A 21,547-nucleotide genomic window follows, 5' to 3' on the forward strand; every position below is an offset into this window, starting at 1 on the left:
ATGGTACTCTCAAAACATGGATTCCGAAATTTTATTTACAGTAGAAGTCCACTATAGCGAGTACGGGATATAACTAGAACTCCGTTATAACATCAGCTTTTTTCTGTCCCTTCAAAATTCCTGTATTAAACTGTGTATTATCCTTCGGTTAGAGTGAGAGCCTTATCACTGATGCATCCATTATCATGAGGGATTAAGCATCCGCGACTTTTTCCGTTACCGATATTTATGCATCCAGCCATTATATTGCATGCGATCGATCATCTTTGGTATAGTTTCCTCGCTATATCCACTAGCAAGCTCTCACGTTGACATTCAAAGGCGATGTTGGAATCGAATAGTAACACCTGTGAACTGCTGTTCCGCACAGAAAAATGAAAATGAAAGAGAACATGTTTTCGTAATAAATGCACAAATAATGTATCTGATAGAAGTTGTTAACTTGTTAAAAATAAAGGCTGAAGTAAACCATTGCTTAATTTTAATGCTAAATACTGATATTAAGAATGGGATACACCTCAAAATATGGCAGAGTGCATCATTTATTTCTGAGGTTAGTTTATATTTTCTCGCATCTGGTTATATTTTGGAAACGCTATTATCATGTAAATTTATAACAAGAAGGTTATTATTTCTCTACTGATGCTTGAAATATGTTTTTATGATGCATATAGTACAGTTAAGTTGGGTTAGGTGATGCTGTTTGAATACGAAAACTGAAACGTTTGCTACATAATGTAATCAATCATCTTCGGAACGGTATCGTTTTCTCGCTACGTTTTTTGCGAGCTTTCTCGTCGACATTGAAAGGCAATGTTGGAGTAAATTAGTAATACCTGTCAACTGCCATTCCGTAAAGAAAATCAGAAATGTAAGAGAACATGTTTTCGTAATAAATACGTAAATAACATGGTCGATAGCAGTCATTAACTCGTTAGAAATAAAGGCTAAGTAAAAGATCACTTAATTTTAATACTCTACACTGAAATTAAGTATGAATGTGATACACCTCAAGACATGGCGGAGCGCATCACTAATTTCAGAGGTTAGTTTATATTTTCTCGCATCTGGTTAAATTTCTGTAAGGCTATTCCTATGTAAATTTATAGCGAAAAGGTTATCACTTTTCTAGTGGCGCTTGATATATGTTTTCATGGATCACACGTGGTTAAGTCAGGGTAGGTGATATTGTCTGAATAAGAAAACTGAAACGTTTGCCACAAAATGCAATCAATCATCTTTGGAAAAGTATTGTTTTCTCGCTACGTGCACTTGCGAGCTTTCTCGTCGACATTCAAATGCGAGTAACTAATCTCATTTTGTTCCGTATTGAAGATACAATAAGTAAATTCTTTCTTGAATAAAATTACTGTGTCCACCTATTCAATACAATTATATTTTGTAGTGTTTAAATTCTACATGAAATATCAACACTAGTTAGGGACATGTTTCGCCCTAGTTTTGGGCATCTTCAGCCTAATACTAATCTTAAGGTCAAGTCTTAAATCTATTGACATTGGAACTTAATACTACACTTAAATTAATATCAAATACTAAATACAATGGTCTTAATGCTTATTACATATTTACATAGTTTACAATACGTACATTAACTAAATGCCAGAATTTGTGAACAAGGAAGCAATAAAATATTTTAATTTACAATGACTAGAAAACGTTTGCGACGCCTGGATGAAAGTTTATGCAAATGTGTACGTATTTGCTAGAGATTAATCACAGCGTGAATTGGGGCTTCTCAAACTTTATGGATGAACATTAGGTTGAAGGTTTTTCAAAGGTGGTTATGGTTATTATCATAAGTATATTGTTCCAAAACCGGAACCGTGGTTAAATTCGATAGTGTTGGATTTGAATATTCCTTTAGAAAGAAGCATGGTTGGTCAGTAATGTTTAATAGGCTAAAGCATGGATGTTGGAAACATATTGTTCATTGGAGCTCATCTGATTAAATTTTGAATTTTGTGCCATTCTTGTCGATTAACGTTCCCATTGGTGCATTGTTCAACCTTGGGAGGAATTATGAGATCTCTGTAATTATCTTGTCGATGTTAACAGGAACCGCCAGTTCCGGTTGCGTCTGAACGACTAACCATACTAGACCTTTGAAAAACCTTCAACCTAATGATCATCCATAAAGTTTGAGAAGCCCCAATTCACGCTGTGATCAATCTCTAGCCAATACGTACACATTTGCATAAACTTTCATCCAGACGTCGCAAACGTTTTCTAGTCATTGTATAATTAAAATATTTTATTGCTTCCTTGTTCCCAAATTCTGGCATTTAGTTAATGTACATATTCACGCTGTGATCAATCTCTAGCCAATACGTACACATTTGCATAAACTTTCATCCAGACGTCTCAAACGTCTTCTAGTCATTGAAAATAATTACTTTAGTGCTTCCTTGTTCACAAATTCTGGCATTTAGTTAATGTACATATTGTAAACTATGTAAATATGTAATAAGCATAAGACCATTGTATTTAGTATTTGATATTAATTTGAGTTTAGTATTAATTTCCAACATCAACAGATTTAAGACCTGACCTTAAGATTAGTATTAGATTGAAGATGCCCAAAACTAGAGCGAAACATGTCCCTAACTAGTGTTTATACTCCATGTAGAATTTAAACACTACAAAATATAATTGTATTGAATAGGTGGACACAGTAATTTTATTCAAGAAAGAATTTACTTATTCAAATGCGATGTTGGAGGAGTTGATTAGTAATACCCGTCGACTGCTGTTCTATAAAGAAAATTAGAAATGAAAAAGTACATGTTTTTGTAACAAATACATAATTAATGTGATTGAAAGCAGTTGTTAACTCATAAGAAATAAAATCTAAGTAAAAGATCGCTTACTTTTAACACTCCACACTGAAATTAAGTAAGGATGAAATACACCTCAAGACATGGCAGAGCGCATCACTAATTTCAGAGGTTAGTTTATATTTTCTCGCATCTGGTTAAATTTCGGAGAATATAAATTTGTAGCGAGAATATTATCATTTCTCTGCTGGCGCTTGGAATATGTTTTCATGGTACATATAGTATGGTTAATTTAGGTTAGGTGACGCTGTTTGAATAGCAAAACTAAAACATTTTCCACAAAATGTGATCGATCATCGAGCCATATTGTTTTCTTGCTGTGTACACTCTCTCATCGACATTCAAAGGCGATGTCAGAGTCTATTAGTAATACCCGTTGACTGCTGTTCTGTAAAAGAAAATTCAAAATGAAAGAGGATAACACGTTTTCGTAATAAATGCATAAATAACATGGCCAATAGCATTTGTTAACTCGTTCGAAATAAAGGCTGAAGTAAACAATCATTTAATTTTAATGTCATATACTGAAAGTAAGTAAGAATGTGATACACCTCACGATATGGCAGAGTACATCACTGATTTCAGAGGATAGTTTATATTTTCTCACGTATAGTTAAATTTCGGAAAAACTATTTCCATGTAAATTTGTGGCAAGGAGGTTATCATTTCTCTACAAGCGCTTGAAATATGTTTTCATGATACATATACGGTTAGGTTAGGTGACTCTGTTTGAAGAAAAAAATGAAACGTTTGCCACAAAAGCCTCTGGAGTGATACTATAATTTTTTTCAGAATTAAATTAAACGCAAACCTTCACGTAGTATCAGATTTCAAAAAATAACAAACGAGTAAGCCATAGTGCGCATATTATCCGCAAAAACGCAACTTTTGAACAAACCGATTGCTCTTTCATACCGATTTTAATGTGTATGGGGTTTTTCCCAGCTTTTAAGAAAAATCTGATATAACGACAATCCGCTATAGCGAGTAAATTTTTCGCCGTTATGAATTTTCGCTATAACGGACTTCTACTGTATTCTTTCACTCCAATTAATTCCTCATAAAGAACTCTTCTCTCTGAAATGTTTTTCCAACCATTTCCTCTATCAATTCCTGCACTTTAATTCTCTTAACTCTCTGCCAATCTCAGCAAGTAAAGTAAACTCTAGTATTCATCCCAAGGTGACCTCAGTGATGGAGTCAGTCATCGTCCCACTATTCCCACAATTGCACGCTCTACCTTAGCTGAGTCAGTGGCATTTGAGGGTGATGAAATAAGACAACTCAGTATCATTCACTTCCAGCATATTAATAAACACACACAAGACAATATTCTGACACCTTGAAATCTTAACATGCATAGCAATTGGAAACACACTGAACAAATTATATTATACTGGTATTTATTATTTTCTTTTCTTTCAGATCCTTGCATCCTGGTAATTCTTCTGCTCCAAATTTGGTTATACTGTAATGATAATCAATTGGATCACCAACCTTCAGAGGGAGTCGGCGTCATAAAAAGAAGAGTAATCAGTGTACGATCTCAACTGAAGAATTCTCCTGTATACACATCTAGTAGCTGTTTCCTGTCACACTTCTTCATCAGGAAGAGATCAATCAAAGTGTTTGTTTGCTATCGCTATCACCTGTTCTTCAGTAGTATTTGGTTCCAATGTGTTCCTAAAATTCTCCAGTTTTTCTTCCTGATTTGCTGTCTGTGAGGCAAATATCTGTATACAATTTTTTAACATTATGAAAATATGGTTTCCCCAGTTTCCCCACTTTTACACCAGGCAAATGCTGGGATTGTGCCTTAATTACAGATGTTACCTTCCCAAACCTAGTCCTTTCCCATCACGTGTCACTGAAACCCTTTGATGTGTTTGTGCAGCATTAAACCCTACCCCAACCTCATTTAAGTTTAACACGTTTAGTGCAGATTACGCACTGGGCGCATGACCCAAGTTTATAAGCAAGTGCGAGAACACGTCTAGTGAGTCACGAGAAGAGTGGTAGAAAGTATGAATCACAGGTTTTCCGCATGGTAAAAATGGCTATCCTCATCATCTTGCACGCCGTGCAAGTCCAATCTATTAGCAGGTTCATCCATAGCCAGATTTGCATGAGCGTACTCCATTTCCCACACTTTCCTCTCCTCAGTTTTCGTCAAATGTGACCATTATTTTCGGGATCTTTGAGCAGCAAAACAACTTCAATGCAATGTAAGATGCAACATTTTCCATTTATTAATATTATCATTTCAAGAGAATTCGAAGCAATCCGCATTTGTAATAAATAAATTTCAGTAATGCAAATAAGCTCAGTAAAAGGACTGAACTCGTTATCGAAATTTATTCCTGCATCATATCTATAATTATAAAAGCAAGTGTTTGTCTGTCTGTCTGTCTGTCTATCTGTGCGCGATGGCCAGCAAAATCTACAGCATGCACAGATCTGAAATTTTGAACATAGGTAGATGGAAAGGGGTCCGAATGCACCTCGAAGCCAGAATTTTCATTTTCGCTTTCATTGGTGAGTAATGAACGAAAAACCATCGGAAAATGTGCATTGGGATATGACAATCCAATGTGCTGTCACCAAGATTAAATGCATAGAGTCGCTGTCGCTAGGCAACGTACATAAGATAGGTAGAGAACACAATATTCAAGGAGCCATTTTACGTCCAGGGCGTAGGAAACCGCTTTTAGTGTGAGGGCATATGGCGTTGTTGATGGTGATTCGTCCATCGGATCGGGACATAAAGTCTCGAGCTATTCAAGAGGAGTAGGCTATGTGTCGAAGCCGGGTTTCATCCTCTTCATTCTTACTACCATATATAATGTCATTCATTCCATCTCTTTAACTCATCTGATTAGGTTGACGTCATGAAAGTCATCCAGTCGTAAAAATTTGCTACGAAGATTCATCTCACTTCATATCCAAACCCCGTAGAGAAAGGAGACAAGGGTTGGACACGTATACATTTAGAGGAAACATATAGAACACAAGATAGACGATAATAATAAACAAGGAATAATGTATAAATCAGTCAGGATGCCATTGTAAGTCCGTGGAATAAGAAGCCAGTTTCCTTCTATCCATCATGTCTGTCTGTCTGTCTGTCTGTCTGTCTGTCTGTCTGTCTGTCTGTCTGTCTGTCTGTCTGTCTGTCTGTCTGTCTGTCTGTCTGTCTGTCTGTCTGTGTTCATGTGTGCGATGCCCAGCCAAATCTACGGCAAACAAAGATCTAAAATGTTTGTCATAGGTGGGCATAGGTTTTCACCTAAGACGAATGGCTGTGTCTGAGAGCAATTCTTGCACCAAGAAATGAAGCTGTCAACGTCATCAACATGCAACACTCACAAGAATTATCCGGTTTCCTATAAATTGAAAAGTCTATTGACACGACATGCCATACAGATGAGGCTGTCAACTACACGACAGAGATTTTGAACAATTTGGAGTCACCTGGAGTACCCTCGAACATCTTGGGGTGAACGATTGTGGCACCGATTATCCTTCTAAGGAATATGAATCCTTCCCTCTGCAATGAACAAGGCTCTGAAACTGATGACGAATATTATTGAAGCCACCATTATGACTGAGTATGCCGCGGGCGAAGTAGTATTCCTCGGACTGTAATTTTTCTATCCATTGAGTAGGAACCCATTTTCGGCCCGTGACATGAGGAGCCATCAGCCCGTAATATTTGGAAGTGTTTGTGTGTATGTATGCGAAGCCCAGTTAAACCTACGACACACAGAGATCTGAAATTTTGACATAGGACAATCGTTTAAAGTTGTAGGACTCCGTCTTCGAAAACGGTGTTTTTGCCATTGTCAACTGTACGTGGATTGTTCAAAAATTCAAAAGGCAAATACAATACAGTATACATCTTACCTCCAAATGGAAGGACATTAATATAGTTTATTCCGAAGCTCTAAAGAAACAATATATTTTGTATTATACAACATGGTCTTTTACATGGTTTCAATATTATTTGTACCATCCATCAACCCGGTATCTTAAGCATTGAAAGTAACAATATAATAAAAATAAAATAATGTATTTCATGCAATTTACGTCAAAAAGATGTGAGTTAATAAATATAATGCTTTAATGTGCTTTTAAATAAAGAGTTTAGAAACATCTAATGGTTGAATTACTAAACGCAGCAAAGCCACGAGCACATGCTAGTTTATGCTATGAGTAACATGAAGGAACAAGGCGCAATTTAAAAAAAAAACTGTAGACTTGGCAGCGAAATGTACAAAATCAGGAAGAACTCTACTACTGAATGTTTTATTTTGCCTGAGCTTTCTGAGTTCTGCCTAACGCCTTGCTTTAGGGAATAGCATGGGTATAAGCAATGATTTCAGAACACAAATTTGGTTTCTAGACAGTTTTTCTTTTCATTTATAGTTTTATGTTATTGTAGTTCTCTCTGTTCGCTAAAGAAAGACTGATTATTGTTACACTGATTTATCACTTGTAGTACAGTAGCAATAGGGTTTCATCTTTTTTTGTTGTTATATAGATCACTTGTGTTAGCCAAAGGATTTCATTTTTGTTTGTCAAATGCTATAATGGGGAAGTGTAAATATGAATACAGTTATCTCTGCAATCATACTTTGTCCATTTGTTTGTTGTTCATGATAAATATTGCACAATAATCTACCTAAGCACCTGGCATGCAATCCGCCTGATGACCAGCATTAACTCTCGATTTCAACCACCGTGTGGGCCACGCACCAGGCGCGAGTATGATAAGTCCATGAGTTCAGTAGAACACCCATGTTCAAAACTCTGATTACACAGTACAACAGTGAATTGCTCTCAAACACAAAATATGTAAATTACCATGTTTTCGGACACGCCGATCACGAAAATAACATTCGTTTCTTTGTATCACCTAACATTGTTGAGATATTTGTATCGCACCCTACTGTGGAACTGTTACTTTCTTCGGGAGCGGAAGGCACTATTGTCTCCCTGTCTGGGCAACTTTGTTATTATACCTCTTGGTTTTATTACTCTATAAAAACTTGCCACTTGTTGATGTCACCAAAATAATTTTTCCTCCTTTGCATATAAAACTGGGGTTGCAAAATTCAACGGCTTTGATAATCACTTCATAGAAAGTATAATCAATAAAATATAAATTCCATTCTAAAACAACACTCAAGAAAGAATTATCTAAATACGAATCTTTCTCCATCTTCACTTTCAACAATGAAATTCATAAGATCACTAATATTTTTAAGAAGAAAGGTGTAAAAATAGAATTCAAAACCAATAATAACAGTGTGCACATTCTACATAACATGTCACACATCAACAAGATCAATAGTTATGCAAAGTCAGGTGTTTACAGTTTTAATATAAGATATTCTGAACACATCAATGCAGTTAAATACAATAAATTTTTGGCTATCGGCCAACAGATGGTCAACTACAATCATAATTTACATATAATTTTAAAAAAATATTTGTTTAATGTCAACCTAGTCAATACTTACAATTACCACTATTGTGGTTAAATGATCATAAATAATTGAAAAATTGTGAACATGTTTCGCCCTTCTTGACGGGCATCATCAGCACTATGAACAACTTTAAAAATAATAGTTACATTTAAGATTGTCTTACAATAATCAATCATATAAGATTGGAATAAAATGTGACATTAAAAGTTGTTTTTGATACCATTATTAAAAAGTTATAAGTAAATCTTATAAACAACAAGTTAAAACAATTGTAGGTCAATCTCATAATCTAGTCTAAAAAATATATATGTTAATGTTGGTAGGAAGATTGTCAAACGGCATTCGTCTGAAATTGAAATGGATCCATTTTCTTTAACATTTGGTGAAGGTCCATATTAAGCTATATTCATCAGCAAGTAAAAATTCGAAGAACAAAATATATACAAAACAAGGGCTCTAATTTTTCCTCCTTTGCATATAAAACTGGGGTTGCAAAAATCAACGGCTTCGATAATCACTTCATAGAAAGTATAATCAATAAAATATAAATTCCATTCTAAAACAACACTCAAGAAAGAATTATCTAAATATGAATCTTTCTCCACCTTCACTTTCAACAATTGAAATTCATAAGATCACTAATATTTTTAAGAAGAAAGGTGTAAAAATAGAATTCAAAACCATTAATAACAGTGTGCACATTCTACATAACATGTCACACATCAAAAAGATCAATAGTTATGCAAAGTCAGGTGTTTACAGTTTTAATATAAGATATTCTGAACACATCAATGCAGTTAAATACAATAAATTTTTGGCCATCGGCCAATTAGAGCCCTTGTTTTGTATATATTTTGTTCTTCGAATTTCTACTTGCTGATGAATACAGCTTAATATGGACCTTCACCAAATGTTAAAGAAAATGGATCCATTTCAATTTCAGACGAATGCCGTTTGACAATCTTCCTACCAACATTAAGATATATATTTTTTAGACTAGATTATGAGATTGACCTACAATTGTTTTAACTTGTTGTTTATAAGATTTACTTATAACTTTTTAATAATGGTATCAAAAACAACTTTTAATGTCACATTTTATTCCAATCTTATATGATTGTTTATTGTAAGACAGTCTTAAATGTAACTATTATTTTTAATGTTGTTCATAGTGCTGATGATGCCCGTTAAGAAGGGTGAAACATGTTCACGATTTTTCAATTATTTATGATCATTTAACCACAATAGTAGTAATTGTAAGTATTGACTAGGTTGACATTAAACAAATATTTTTTTAAAATTATATGTAGTCACTGTCGTCAATACGGACCAAATATGAGATTAATGACTTGTAATACAATCATAATTTCACGAACATCGAACAAGATATGGACATCCTGGAAACAGCTAACAAGGGTCGTCTTCTTAATATAACCGAGAAATTCTACATACATGTGGACCAGTATTTCAATGCTAACTACAACCTTAATGAAATCACGGAAAAATCCAATATTTTATTTATTTTATTTTATTTATTTATTTAATTTATTTATATATTTATTAGCCAATCAGAAATCATTCGTAAAGTTAATTAAAGATCTTTCTTCAAGATAATTACCATCACTCCCGCATCCTTCGGCCCCGCCTTAAGTTCCTCCCCTACTCCCCGTCCCTCCATTTACTCCTTATCCCACGCTACCCGCTCCAACTGGTAGCTCTTCCACTTACCAACCTCTTCGCCTCCTGCTTTCCTTGCCATTCCCAACACAGTCTTCACCCAGTTGCAAACCACCGATAAGGTCGATAACATTGCCGCGCAAGGTGAATACTCTTTTTCTTTTTCTTTGTTTTCCTCCCTTTCTTAAAGAACCTCACATTAATTTAATTTTCTATTCTCATCATCAGGTTTCACTGGTTCCATTTGGATTGGGAATTTCACTTCTCATCATATGCAGAACTCTTTGTACGATAAGAAGTCGCTTATATTCTGCCTGCATACATTTTCTGAATCATGAATACTGGACTTTAAGCAAGATAGATACCCTCTGCGCCAATGTTGTACATAACATATATCCAATATTTGACAGAAGATGTAATGGAACGATAGAATTCACTAGAAGCAATCTGGACTTTATATTCAGACCGGCATTTTATACCTTATCAGTAGGCAATTTTAATGTATATAGAAAGTGCAATATTTGACCATTATTGTAAATAATCGATGTGGTGCTATATTTATAGTCTCACTGCAACATGCAAACTTGAACATTTCACTTTCTATTGATCAGTACCACTATATTATTTTTATCTCACATAACATTTCATGCATTTCACCATTTTATATCATGTTATCACATTACACTTTTCGGTCATTTCATTAATTTTATCAATTTACGACAAAATATTGTTCCTGGATATCAACAAATAAAAAGTGTATCTTATTTAGGGTGATGATGACCCACACAGGGTCGAAACTAGTCCCCTAATACACTGTCATGTATACATAGGCATTACAATTATTGTATAGTATTGAGTAAGTGGATTAAAACTTTGTTAATTAAATTACATGTACTCTTAATTCAATAAGGGACAAATAATGAAATTCATAACCTTGGTTGATGAACTCTGTTAATTATTACATAAAATAAATTTAATTGTAAAGTCCGTATTGTCGTACGTATACTTTTAGGTTAAGTCAATATTGCACCTTTACAATACCATAAGTTTATTGTCTATTTATTTAAACAACATTATTAACTATGATGGGACATGTTTCATCTAACTTGTAGACATCAGCCGTAAGATATTTAAGAAAAAGCACAAAAAAGACAAGGACAGAACAACACATTAAAATAAATCGGGATTTATTTAAACAACATTATTAACTATGACCGGACATGTTTCCTCTAACTTGTAGACAACATCAGCCGTAAGATTTTAAGAAAAAGCACAAAAAGGACAAGGACATGTTCGGCAACCCGATTTATTTTAATGTGTTGTTCTGTCCTTGTCTTTTTTGTGCTTTTTTCTTAAATATCTTACGGCTGATGATGTCTACAAGTTAGATTAAACATGTCCCGTCATAGTTAATAATGTTGTTTAAATAAATAGACAATAAACTTATGGTATTGTAAATGTGGCATATTGACTTAACCTAAAAGAACTCTGTTAAGGCGATACAAATATCAGTAAGGGCATTTCAATATTTAAGGGGAAAATTTCAAAGGTTGAGTGAGGCAAAACTAAAGGAAGGTATCTTTGTTAGGGTCATAAATATGTGATCTCTAACACGGCTCTGTATTCAAGGGGACTCTAATTCCTATCGAAAAAAACTCTAGTTTGCTTTTATATCAGTTTATGTGAATTTTCTGGGAAACTGTAGAGCAGACAATTACAGAGATATGGTGGAAGATTTGTTGAAGGCTTGCAAGACACTGGGATGTAACATGTCCCTTACGATGATGATGATGATGATGATGATGATGATGATGATGATGATGATGATGATGATGATGATGATGCTTGTTTAAAGAGGACTAACATCTATGTTATCGGCCCCTAATGGTACGAAATGAGACGAAATGTAATGACAATTTAAAAGTTCAAAATCATCCACTGACCAGAATAAAAAACGTGATGATGAAGAATGAATGGATATGAATTTTTTTAAATCAGTGGATCAAACCCAGAAACTATCATAAACAATAGTATTAGTAACCAAGGGACTACTTCTAAAGCACAATCCTGAATCGAGGATGCTTGTTGTCTAAAGGGGTCCAAAATCCAGGACAACAGCCCCTCATTATGGTAGTTATCGCTAGTAAAGTAGAACCATGGTATTTGTCATGTTACGGTACTAATCTAAAATAGCATAGACTCACGGTGTTCCACACATTATGGTACTACCCACAAGTATTGTACTTCGCACAAGTAATACAGACCTTATGAAGTTTTTCACATAATGGTGCCACTCAGAGGCAACGCAAACCCATGGGGTTCCTCACCTAGGTATACTAATCATGGGCACCAGTATTCCCGTGGTGTTCCTCATATAGTGGGTAATAACCACAGGCAACGCCGACCCATGGTGTCGCTAATATAGTGGTACTAATCACAGGCAACGCCCAGACCCGTGGTGTTTCTCACAATAGTACTGAAATGAAATGGCGTATGGCTTTTAGTGCCGGGAGTGTCCGAGGACATGTTCGGCTCGCCAGGTGCAGGTCTTTCGATTTGACTCCCGTAGGCGACCTGCACGTCGTGATGAGGATGAAATGATGAAGACAACACATACACCCAGCCCCCGTGCCATTGGAATTAACCAATTAAGGTTAAAATCCCCGACCTGGCCGGGAATCGAACCCGGGACCCTCTGGACCGAAGGCCAGTACGCTGACCGTTCAGCCGAGTCGGTCACAATAGTACTAATCATGGGTATTGGAAAACCCATACAGGCTCACCTTCTGTTACTACTAATCACAAACCTATTGTGTAACTAACATAGTGGTACTACTTGCAAGTAAAGGCAAAGGTGTTCTCCGCGTGACGGTACTAATCACATGTAGTTTCATGGTTCTAATACAATCATCCCTTGGTTGCCCCCTTTAGTCGCCTCTTAAGACAGGAAGGAGATACCATGGGTGTATTCTTTGTCTGCGTCCCCCATTCCTTCCTCCATTCGCACTTGAATTTCCTTCCACCGAACCTTGGTGAGGTCAGTGATGAGCATGGGGAAAGGTTCCGCCAGGAATTATTAGATATGGAAATGTGATACAAAGGGAAATCGGTGTTCAACATGCTTGCCGATTACTGCTGACAACTTATCACAGATATTTCGGACCCATCTTATAGGCAAAAGTATTCAAAGAAAACGTTTTAAGAAGGTAAGAATTTTTACTGTATAAAATCTTAATTGCAAGATAAATACAATTTTAGAATACTTAATATATTTCTGTTGTTGTGTATTTTGGATTATGGATGATTTGGGTTGATATTACACCAAATAAAATAATAGAAAATAATAGAAAACCGCAAATGAACAACAGTGAACCATATAGCTTATGCAATATGTTGAGGGAAGCTCATCAAGTCCTCTCAAATAAATGTTAGGTGATAGAGAAAAACAAGCTTTAGATTCGAAATCAGCACATGCGAATTAACTAAAATTGCATGTTTTCATTTCTGAGAGCGAAAAAGTTTAAATTTGTTGTACTGCGTTAACTTTTAAAGAATTCCACGCAAATATTTTGCCCAGGTTGGTGAGTATGCCATGCTCCGCTAGTACGCAATGAACATGTTAACCTGAAACCTTTATTCAATCAATCAATCAATCAATCAATCAATCAATCACTACTGATCTGCATTTACGGCAGTCGCCCAGGTGGCAGATTCCCTATCTGTTGTTTTCTAGCCTTTTCTTAAATTATCGCAAAGAAATTAGACATTTATTGAATATCTCCCTTGGTAAGTTATTCCAATCCCTAACTCCCCTACCTATAAACTAATATTTGCCCCAATTTGTCCTCTTGAATTCCAGCTTTATCTTCACATGTGATCTTTCCTACTTTTAAAGACATCACTCAAACATATTCGTCTACTGATATAATTTCACGCCATCTCTCCAATGACAGCTCGTAACATACCATTTAATGTATTGAACAGGTGGATACAAAAGTTTTATTGTTTCTCCTTTTAACAGACTTTCAATACGGAAAAATGAGGATAATCTCTTGCCACATACCACTTACAAGTAACAACTCTCATTATTGTTCCACTTAGTCGAGCAGCTCATCTCCTTTCTCCCAAGTCTTCCCAGCCCAAACTTTGCAACATTTTTGTAACACTACTCTTTTGTATGAAATCACCCAGAACAAATCGAGCTGCTTTTCTTTGGATTTTTTTCCAGTTCTTGAATCAAGTAATCCTGGTGAGGGTTCCATACACTGGAACCATATTCTAGTTGGGGGTCTTACCAGAGACTCATATGCCCTCTCCTTTTCATCCTTACTACAACACCTAAATACCCTCATAACCATGTGCACAGATTTGTTTTATTAACAATCATATTTAAGTGATTATCCCAATGAATATCTTTCCTTATATTAACACCTAGGTACTTACAATGATCCCTAAAAGGAACTTTCACCCCATCAATGCAGTAATTAAAACTGAGAGGACTTTTCCTGTTTTTGAAACTCACAACCTGACTTTTAACCCCGTTTATTATCATACCGTTGCTTACTGTCCATCTCACAACATTATCGAGGTTATTTTGCAGTTGCTCACAATCTTGTAACTTATTTATAACTCTGTACAGAATAACATCATCTGCAAACAGCCTTATCTCTGATTCCACTTCTTTACACATATCATTGATATATATAAGAAAAACATAAAGGTCCCCTCTTAATTATTATACGGACAGATAAAGCTTTGCCTACTCTACTTCTCTGAGTTATATTTTCTAGAAATATAGCCACCCATTCAGTCACTCATTTTCCTAGTCCGGAGGTGCCAACCTTTGAAGTGGCTTATCAGTAACTCGCGCACCCCCCCCCCCCACCAAAATGTTTACGAGTTAAATACAAAGCACCCCGTTTGCCCTTTCCTACAGCAATCTATTCTAAAGTACGTTTATATCATATTACACAATAAAATTTGCACATTATCTGTTAGTGCTGCGATAAAAAATTCTTCGTAGCTTGTTTCGCACCCAGCAACTGCTTTTCAGTGTAGGTTTTCTTGAAACATACTTCCCCCTGATATGACATTTTCATCTTCAGAACCATAAGCGATTCCAGTGTAGATGTACTTAATGTAGGCCTGAATTCTGTCTGATTTTTCCTAACAACACTGAAAACTCTTTCTGTGCGAGAGTTACTATGAGGTACACTTAGTACTGCAAATACAACATTACTTAAGATTTTATACTTAATTTGTCCACTTTCATTTTTAAGCTCTGCAATGTTGTCCCAATTCACATCAACGTTAGGTCCATGGTATTCCTCTTCAAGTTTGTCATGTTCACTTTCCTTGACCAAAGTTGGGAATCTTCGAACAAATATTCAAGAGATGAATAGGAAACCTTCATTCTGAGAGAGATGTCTACAACTTCGGCATGATGAAGAAATTCATCATCAAGGGGAAATTTCCTGGTAATGTAACTGCAAGCTGCCATATAAAACTCTCTGACAGAATTATAAAACATCTCTTCATCACAGTCATTATCTTTCAAGTATGCCCTAGCATTTGCTCCAATTACCCAGTCCTCACTGGCTTTCTGGTATTTCCTCCTCTTGAATTCAACACTCAAAAGGGAGGTAGATTCTGACTGAAGAGAACATGGCTGAACAAATCTGACCAATAGGTCAGTTAAAAGACCAGTAAGTTTCCTCCTAAGAAGATGTATGGCTGGAGCATCTTGTTGCAGAAATATATTCACAGAGTTAAAAACAGGAAGTGAATTCTGAAGAAAGTAGCCAAACAGTTTTGTGTGTGGGTCTTGTATGAAAGATTTCACAGTTTCAAACTGCTTGGTGGTCTCAGTTTTATGGTGGGTCTCACTACAAAACATGAGTGTAAAAGCTTCCCACTGCTCAAGAACGCTATTAATAGACTGAAGAAGTAAGAGCCAACGGGTACTAACATATTTCAAAATTTTGTGACCCTCTGTGCCACAAACAGCCTGATAAACTTTCAATGTGTTTTGCCTTTTAGAACTATTATCAAGATAGTAAGTAATATAACTGAACCAAAACGTTCTCTACATTGACTGGCAATTGGGCTGCTGCTTTTTTGTGCACAGATGTGTACTCTCTAACAAAGACAATAGAAGAGTTGATATTTGACCTCTCTGAGCATTAAAGAGGGAGACAACTATAGGATAAAGTTTAACAGCATTTGAATCCGTACTACCATCAGTAGCCAAAAAAAAGCATTATTTGCAAAAGTTCACTTATTTCCTTTTTTGCCTCAGATGCCGTGTATTGAACCAAAGCAGAGGTTTTAGTTCTTGCACAACCATATTTCTGAGATATCTTAGTGTCAGGGAACATTGATCTAAACAAATTTCCAGCGTGGTCTGAAACTAATAATTGAATATTATGCTCCAAAAGAAATGATGTAAACAGTAATTCAGCATTTGTCACCGCAGTTTCATTACTTTTTACGAAGAACGATTAAACAGGCTGGTTTCGTAATTTTGATTCACCGTATGTGCGATATTTCTTGGATTCTATGTGTCTTGTGCAATCATCTCGTCCACCATGAGCCACAGAGAAATCACACAAACACACACTGCAGAACTCGTGGTTTTCACTAACACGTGAGGCAAGTAAGCACGGCCATTCCTTTGTGTAACCGTCTCGATATTTCTGTAACACTGCTGTCTTCTTAGAAGAAGATGCAATTTGACAATTGCTCCGCTTCATTTCACAAAACCTATCACTACTTTTCGAATCAACGTCTAGGATAATTAGAACTGAAATGCGCTAAATATACCACTTGTTCTACGCACACAACAAACCGCGCACTCGAGAACAGCAGAGTAAAGAGTAGAACCTACCTCACGGCCGACTTGATACGTCATTCCCACATCATTCTAGCTAAGAGAGCAGCGTATATCTATGTAGCTGGCCGTGATTTCACAACGCTCGCGGGAAACAAAAGGAAGTGACAACCAAATAACTACCAAATATGTTTAGTTGCCAACTTACAAACATTGAAATGAGGAGGGTTGACCAGTAATGCTCTAAGGGAATGAACATTTTTTACTTCTTACTTTACTTTACTTTTTTTCGCAGAAACTAATTTTTATCATGATAATGTTGCTTCCGTAATAATTTCCCCTTCAACCGTAATGCCGTAATCAAGAAGTGAAATCCGTAATAGTTGGCACCATTGCTAGTCCAATAGCACTCATTTTTCCCAGTAGTCTCCCATGATCTACCATATCAAATGCCTTAGATAGGTCAATCGCAATACAGTCCATTTGACCTCCATACTTTGATTACATCTTAGTTTCGTATCACATAAACCGAGGATATCCATCTTTTTATCACAATACAATACACTTAATTTTTCCAACTTTCCATTCAGTGTTAAGATGTTATTTGTTGCCAATTTCAGAGTTTCCTTCTTTGACTCATCCCTGACTCTATCGGACGGCCTAGCTTTTGTCCCATACACTGAAACCATACTCTAGTTATTTTAGAACAAAGCCTAACCCTAGACAGGCAAACAGAAAGCTTATGGAAAATAGACACTACTGGCATGTATATTTCAATGGCATTCCCTCCAGTGGGCATTCACTATCTCTCCTGCAGGAGCTCCTCTACCTGAGGCATTGGTTATCCCCTGTAGTCACTGGCTGTACAGTCCACTCCAGCCAATGTAGGCCAGGTCAGACACCATTGTATTCAGAAAAATTCACAATGAATGAAATATTTATAGTTAAAAATAAAACATGGAGGTGACTATGCTCCTTGTAATAAGGATGTTCAGAAAATCAATTGTTTACAGAAATAAAAAGATGATCATTATGCTTTTAACTGGTGAAAACAAGCAAAATATCACTATTAAATATATAAACTATTGAGTTTGAAATAAATGTAGAGGATTATTCACAGTCATTATTGATATGACTCCAATGAAACTGATGAAGTGACAACTTGAATTAATTTACATACATGTACATGATTTCCATCACTTGTTATAGATATGCAAATATTACAAACAAAATACAGGTGAAAGACCATACTACAGTAGCATTACGGTAACTCACCTCAAATTTTTGGTGGACATAACCTGAGAGAGGGCTTCCTCCTCTGTCAACATTCTATTCTTGCGTTGACTAAGTGAGTCTGAAGGAATGTGAGGTAGTGGTCTATAGTTAGGGTTGATGGCAGGAAGTGTGGAATCCACATCTACTTCTATACTTCTCTCCAGCGGCTCAAGCTTGATATCTGAAGACAGCAGTCCTGGCTAAAAAAATCAGACAAACCTCATTAGACATAGGGACGGCTTTAAGGCAATGGGACGACAAGCTTCAATGGTTTGATGCAGGTCATGATAATTTTAGGTGACCATTTAGAGTATTTTTTTCTGTACGGATAAAATACTTTGAAAGATCTCATTTCAAATAGCTGTCGAGACTTGGTAACTTGTGGTCAAACAACTAAGCTTAATTCTTTTTTGCTAGTGGCTTTACATCGCACCGACACAGATAGGTCTTATGGTGACGATGGGATAGGAAAGGCCTAGGAGTTGGAAGGAAGTGGCCGTGGCCTTAAGGTACAGCCCCAGCATTTAAAAGCTTAATTCTAAAAGACTGAAAAATATGAGAGTAGAAGGATACTAATCAACGAAGAAGGATAGTTTAGACTAAACTAGTAAAATTCTGCAATATGTAAGAAAAAGGAACCACTTTTGACTTCCAGACAAAAAAAGAAATAAGTATCTCACTCTTCCACTACTTTCATTTAGGCAATATTATCTACAGAAGATATTATCCTCATCAAGAAACACAGTTTAGAAAAAGCATCCAAATGCAAAATCAGACTAATATTTCCTCTCTTTGAGCTAGGTAACTGTTATTTGTGTTATCTACCCTAGAATTAACAACTTTCATCTGATTTCTAGAACTACAATAACAGCTAAACTCATTGTGGTCTGTGGCAAGTTCAATATTTTAATTTATAGTTAACACAGAACAACGATGAACATGAGCTCGTCCAGTAGCATGCTTCCTGCAGAGCATTGTTGCCGCAGTGACAGACGGGTGAGAGATAAGAAAGATTCAACAAGGTCCTACGCTCGCAATGTACACACAACCTTCTCCTTAAACACAGTACATTCCGATCTGAAATGCATGTATGTGTCAGAAGCCCTAATCCTATGATTATCCATGCTTACAACGAAATTCACGCATGCCAACAATTATGATATAAGACAGGAATAGAGCAATCTCTCCTTTAAAATGCCATAGAAAAGTCACTTGTGAACGCATTACTCCTTCATTAACTACACCAATTTCTTAGTTGTTGGAAATTCTCCATTATGTACAAGTCAAATATTGTTCGGCATACAACACATTTTTCAAAGTTCTTGTACGTTTCTGCACTGTGCAATCTAAATGCGGGCTTATTTCCTATTTTAACAATCGTTCTGCCCTCAGAAAGAATACTGGGTATGAACACCAACATTGCAAGCCTGAGCCAACATCTCCCGGCTTTGAGAAAAATGTGTGTTCTCATGCACTTCTGTATTTGCCTGATTGCATAAAACTTTACAAGTAATATCACTATCAGATGCTCAACTGTTTCTCGGCATGCTAAGAGACATTATGAATACAAAACTTCATATCACAGCATGTCTTAAACTTCCATCACACTAACCTGATACAGCAATGCCAATGGAAAACTGTCACACTACATAGCCTGTATTTGGAACCTCTTTTGAAAATACCAGTTTTCATGTCTGTAACATGTTAAGTCTGTGAGATACACTGTAGATATATTCACGTATTTTTGCTTTCAGAAAATCCACTTAAGGTGGTGGATGGGGGTGAAAAGAAGTGAAGAAGTTGAATTATATTTTATGAGGATACTTATATCTCAAAATCTGAAGATGTTACAGACGTGAACATTGGTATCTGGAATCTCCTTTAAAAATAAAGAAACATGTATTTTTGTTTTTGGAAAGTCCACTTAATGGGGGAAAACAGTGGGGGTGTAAAAATGTGAAGGAGTTGAATTCTTTTTATGATACATATTATCTCAAAAACTGAAGACGATGTTACAGACCTAAAAATTGGTCTTTGGAATCTCCTTTAAAAATAAAGAAACACGTACTTTTTGTTTTCAAAACATCCATTTAAGGGAAGTGAAAAGGACCGAAAAAGGGATTGAAGTCTCAAAAACCGAAGATGTTACAGACATGAAAATTAGTACTTGGAATCTCCTTTAAAAATAAAGAAATACTACTTTTTTATCCACTTACAGGGGTGAAAAGAAGTGAAGAAATTGAATTATTTTTATGAGGATACATATAACTCAAAAACTGAAGATGTTACAGACGTGAAAAATGGCATTTGGAATCTCCTTTAAAAATAAATAAACAGCTTTTGTTTTTGAAAATCCATTTAAGGACAGCAAAAAGGGCCAAAAAAAGGTGTTGAAGTCCTTTAATGAGGATTCTTATATCTCAAAAACTGAAGATGTTACAGATGTTAAAATTAATATTTGGAATCTCTTTAAAAATAAAGAAACATATTTTTTTATTTTCAAAAAATCCACTTGAAAAGAATTGAAAAACCAGGTGAATTTTTAAAAAGCATTTCTGAGTTTCCTCCACAGGATCTTAAATGGACACTACCGCTCGGAACATCTTGTCTCACTCTTCTCTCTCCGCGTTCCTTCCCGATCCATCAGAACCAAAGACCTTCTCCACATTCCCCACACTCAGCACTCAATACTTCAACGATCTTTCCTAATCCACCTCCCAACACTCTTTAACAATATTAATAGGAGACAAGAGCTTGATGTAGTATCAAATAAAAGTGTATTCGAGAGGTGTTTAAATAGTATCTTAAAGATAAGTTGATGTGAAGGGATTATACCGCCATCTTGACCCATGACAACTTGGCTATGAACATGGACATTCTCATGGTTTTCGATTTGGACATTTATTAGTAGGATGTGTACCTGATCTTATTATATTTCGTTATGTTTGTTATATTTTATTATGAAAGTTTACGTTTGTTAAATAGTCTGTTGACAGTGCAAGTGAAATTTGCTCAGTGTAGCTGTATCTTGTGCTTCGTGAATAAATAAATTTTTTAAAAATATCCCCAAAACTGAAGATGTGTAAATTGGTATTTGGAATCTCCTAAAAAAAAAAAAAAAAAGGAACGTGTAATTGTTTGTTTTGGAAAATCGACTTATTGGGGTGAAAAGAAGTGAAGGAGTTGAATTATTTTTATGAGGCTACATATATCTCAAAACCTGAAGATGTTAGAGATGTGAAAACTAGTATCTGGAATCTCCTATTTAAAAAAGAAATGCACATTTTTTTGTATTTTACTTGAGAGAAAACAATTTCTCACATGTAGATTTCTATATCACATGTTCCAGAGTTAGCTCTGCCAGTAGCCTGGTCATCTTAGCCCCAAAAAGCAATACCACAAAAAGGTTCTGGGGTAAATGA

At 35.7% G+C, this 21,547-nt stretch overlaps 1 protein-coding gene across 1 annotated transcript in view; it reads right to left on the bottom strand.

The window, feature by feature from the left end:
* Positions 1-21,547, bottom strand: part of EloA (elongin A) — a 249,003-nt gene that overhangs the window by 183,309 nt on the left and 44,147 nt on the right. The window contains exon 4 of the mRNA XM_067149784.2: positions 18,126-18,325. Within this exon, the coding sequence (XP_067005885.2) occupies positions 18,126-18,325 (200 nt within the window). The remainder of the gene's footprint in view (positions 1-18,125; positions 18,326-21,547) is intronic.

This window comes from Anabrus simplex, chromosome 1, assembly GCF_040414725.1.
Source record: "Anabrus simplex isolate iqAnaSimp1 chromosome 1, ASM4041472v1, whole genome shotgun sequence".
NCBI lineage: Eukaryota > Metazoa > Arthropoda > Insecta > Orthoptera > Tettigoniidae > Anabrus > Anabrus simplex.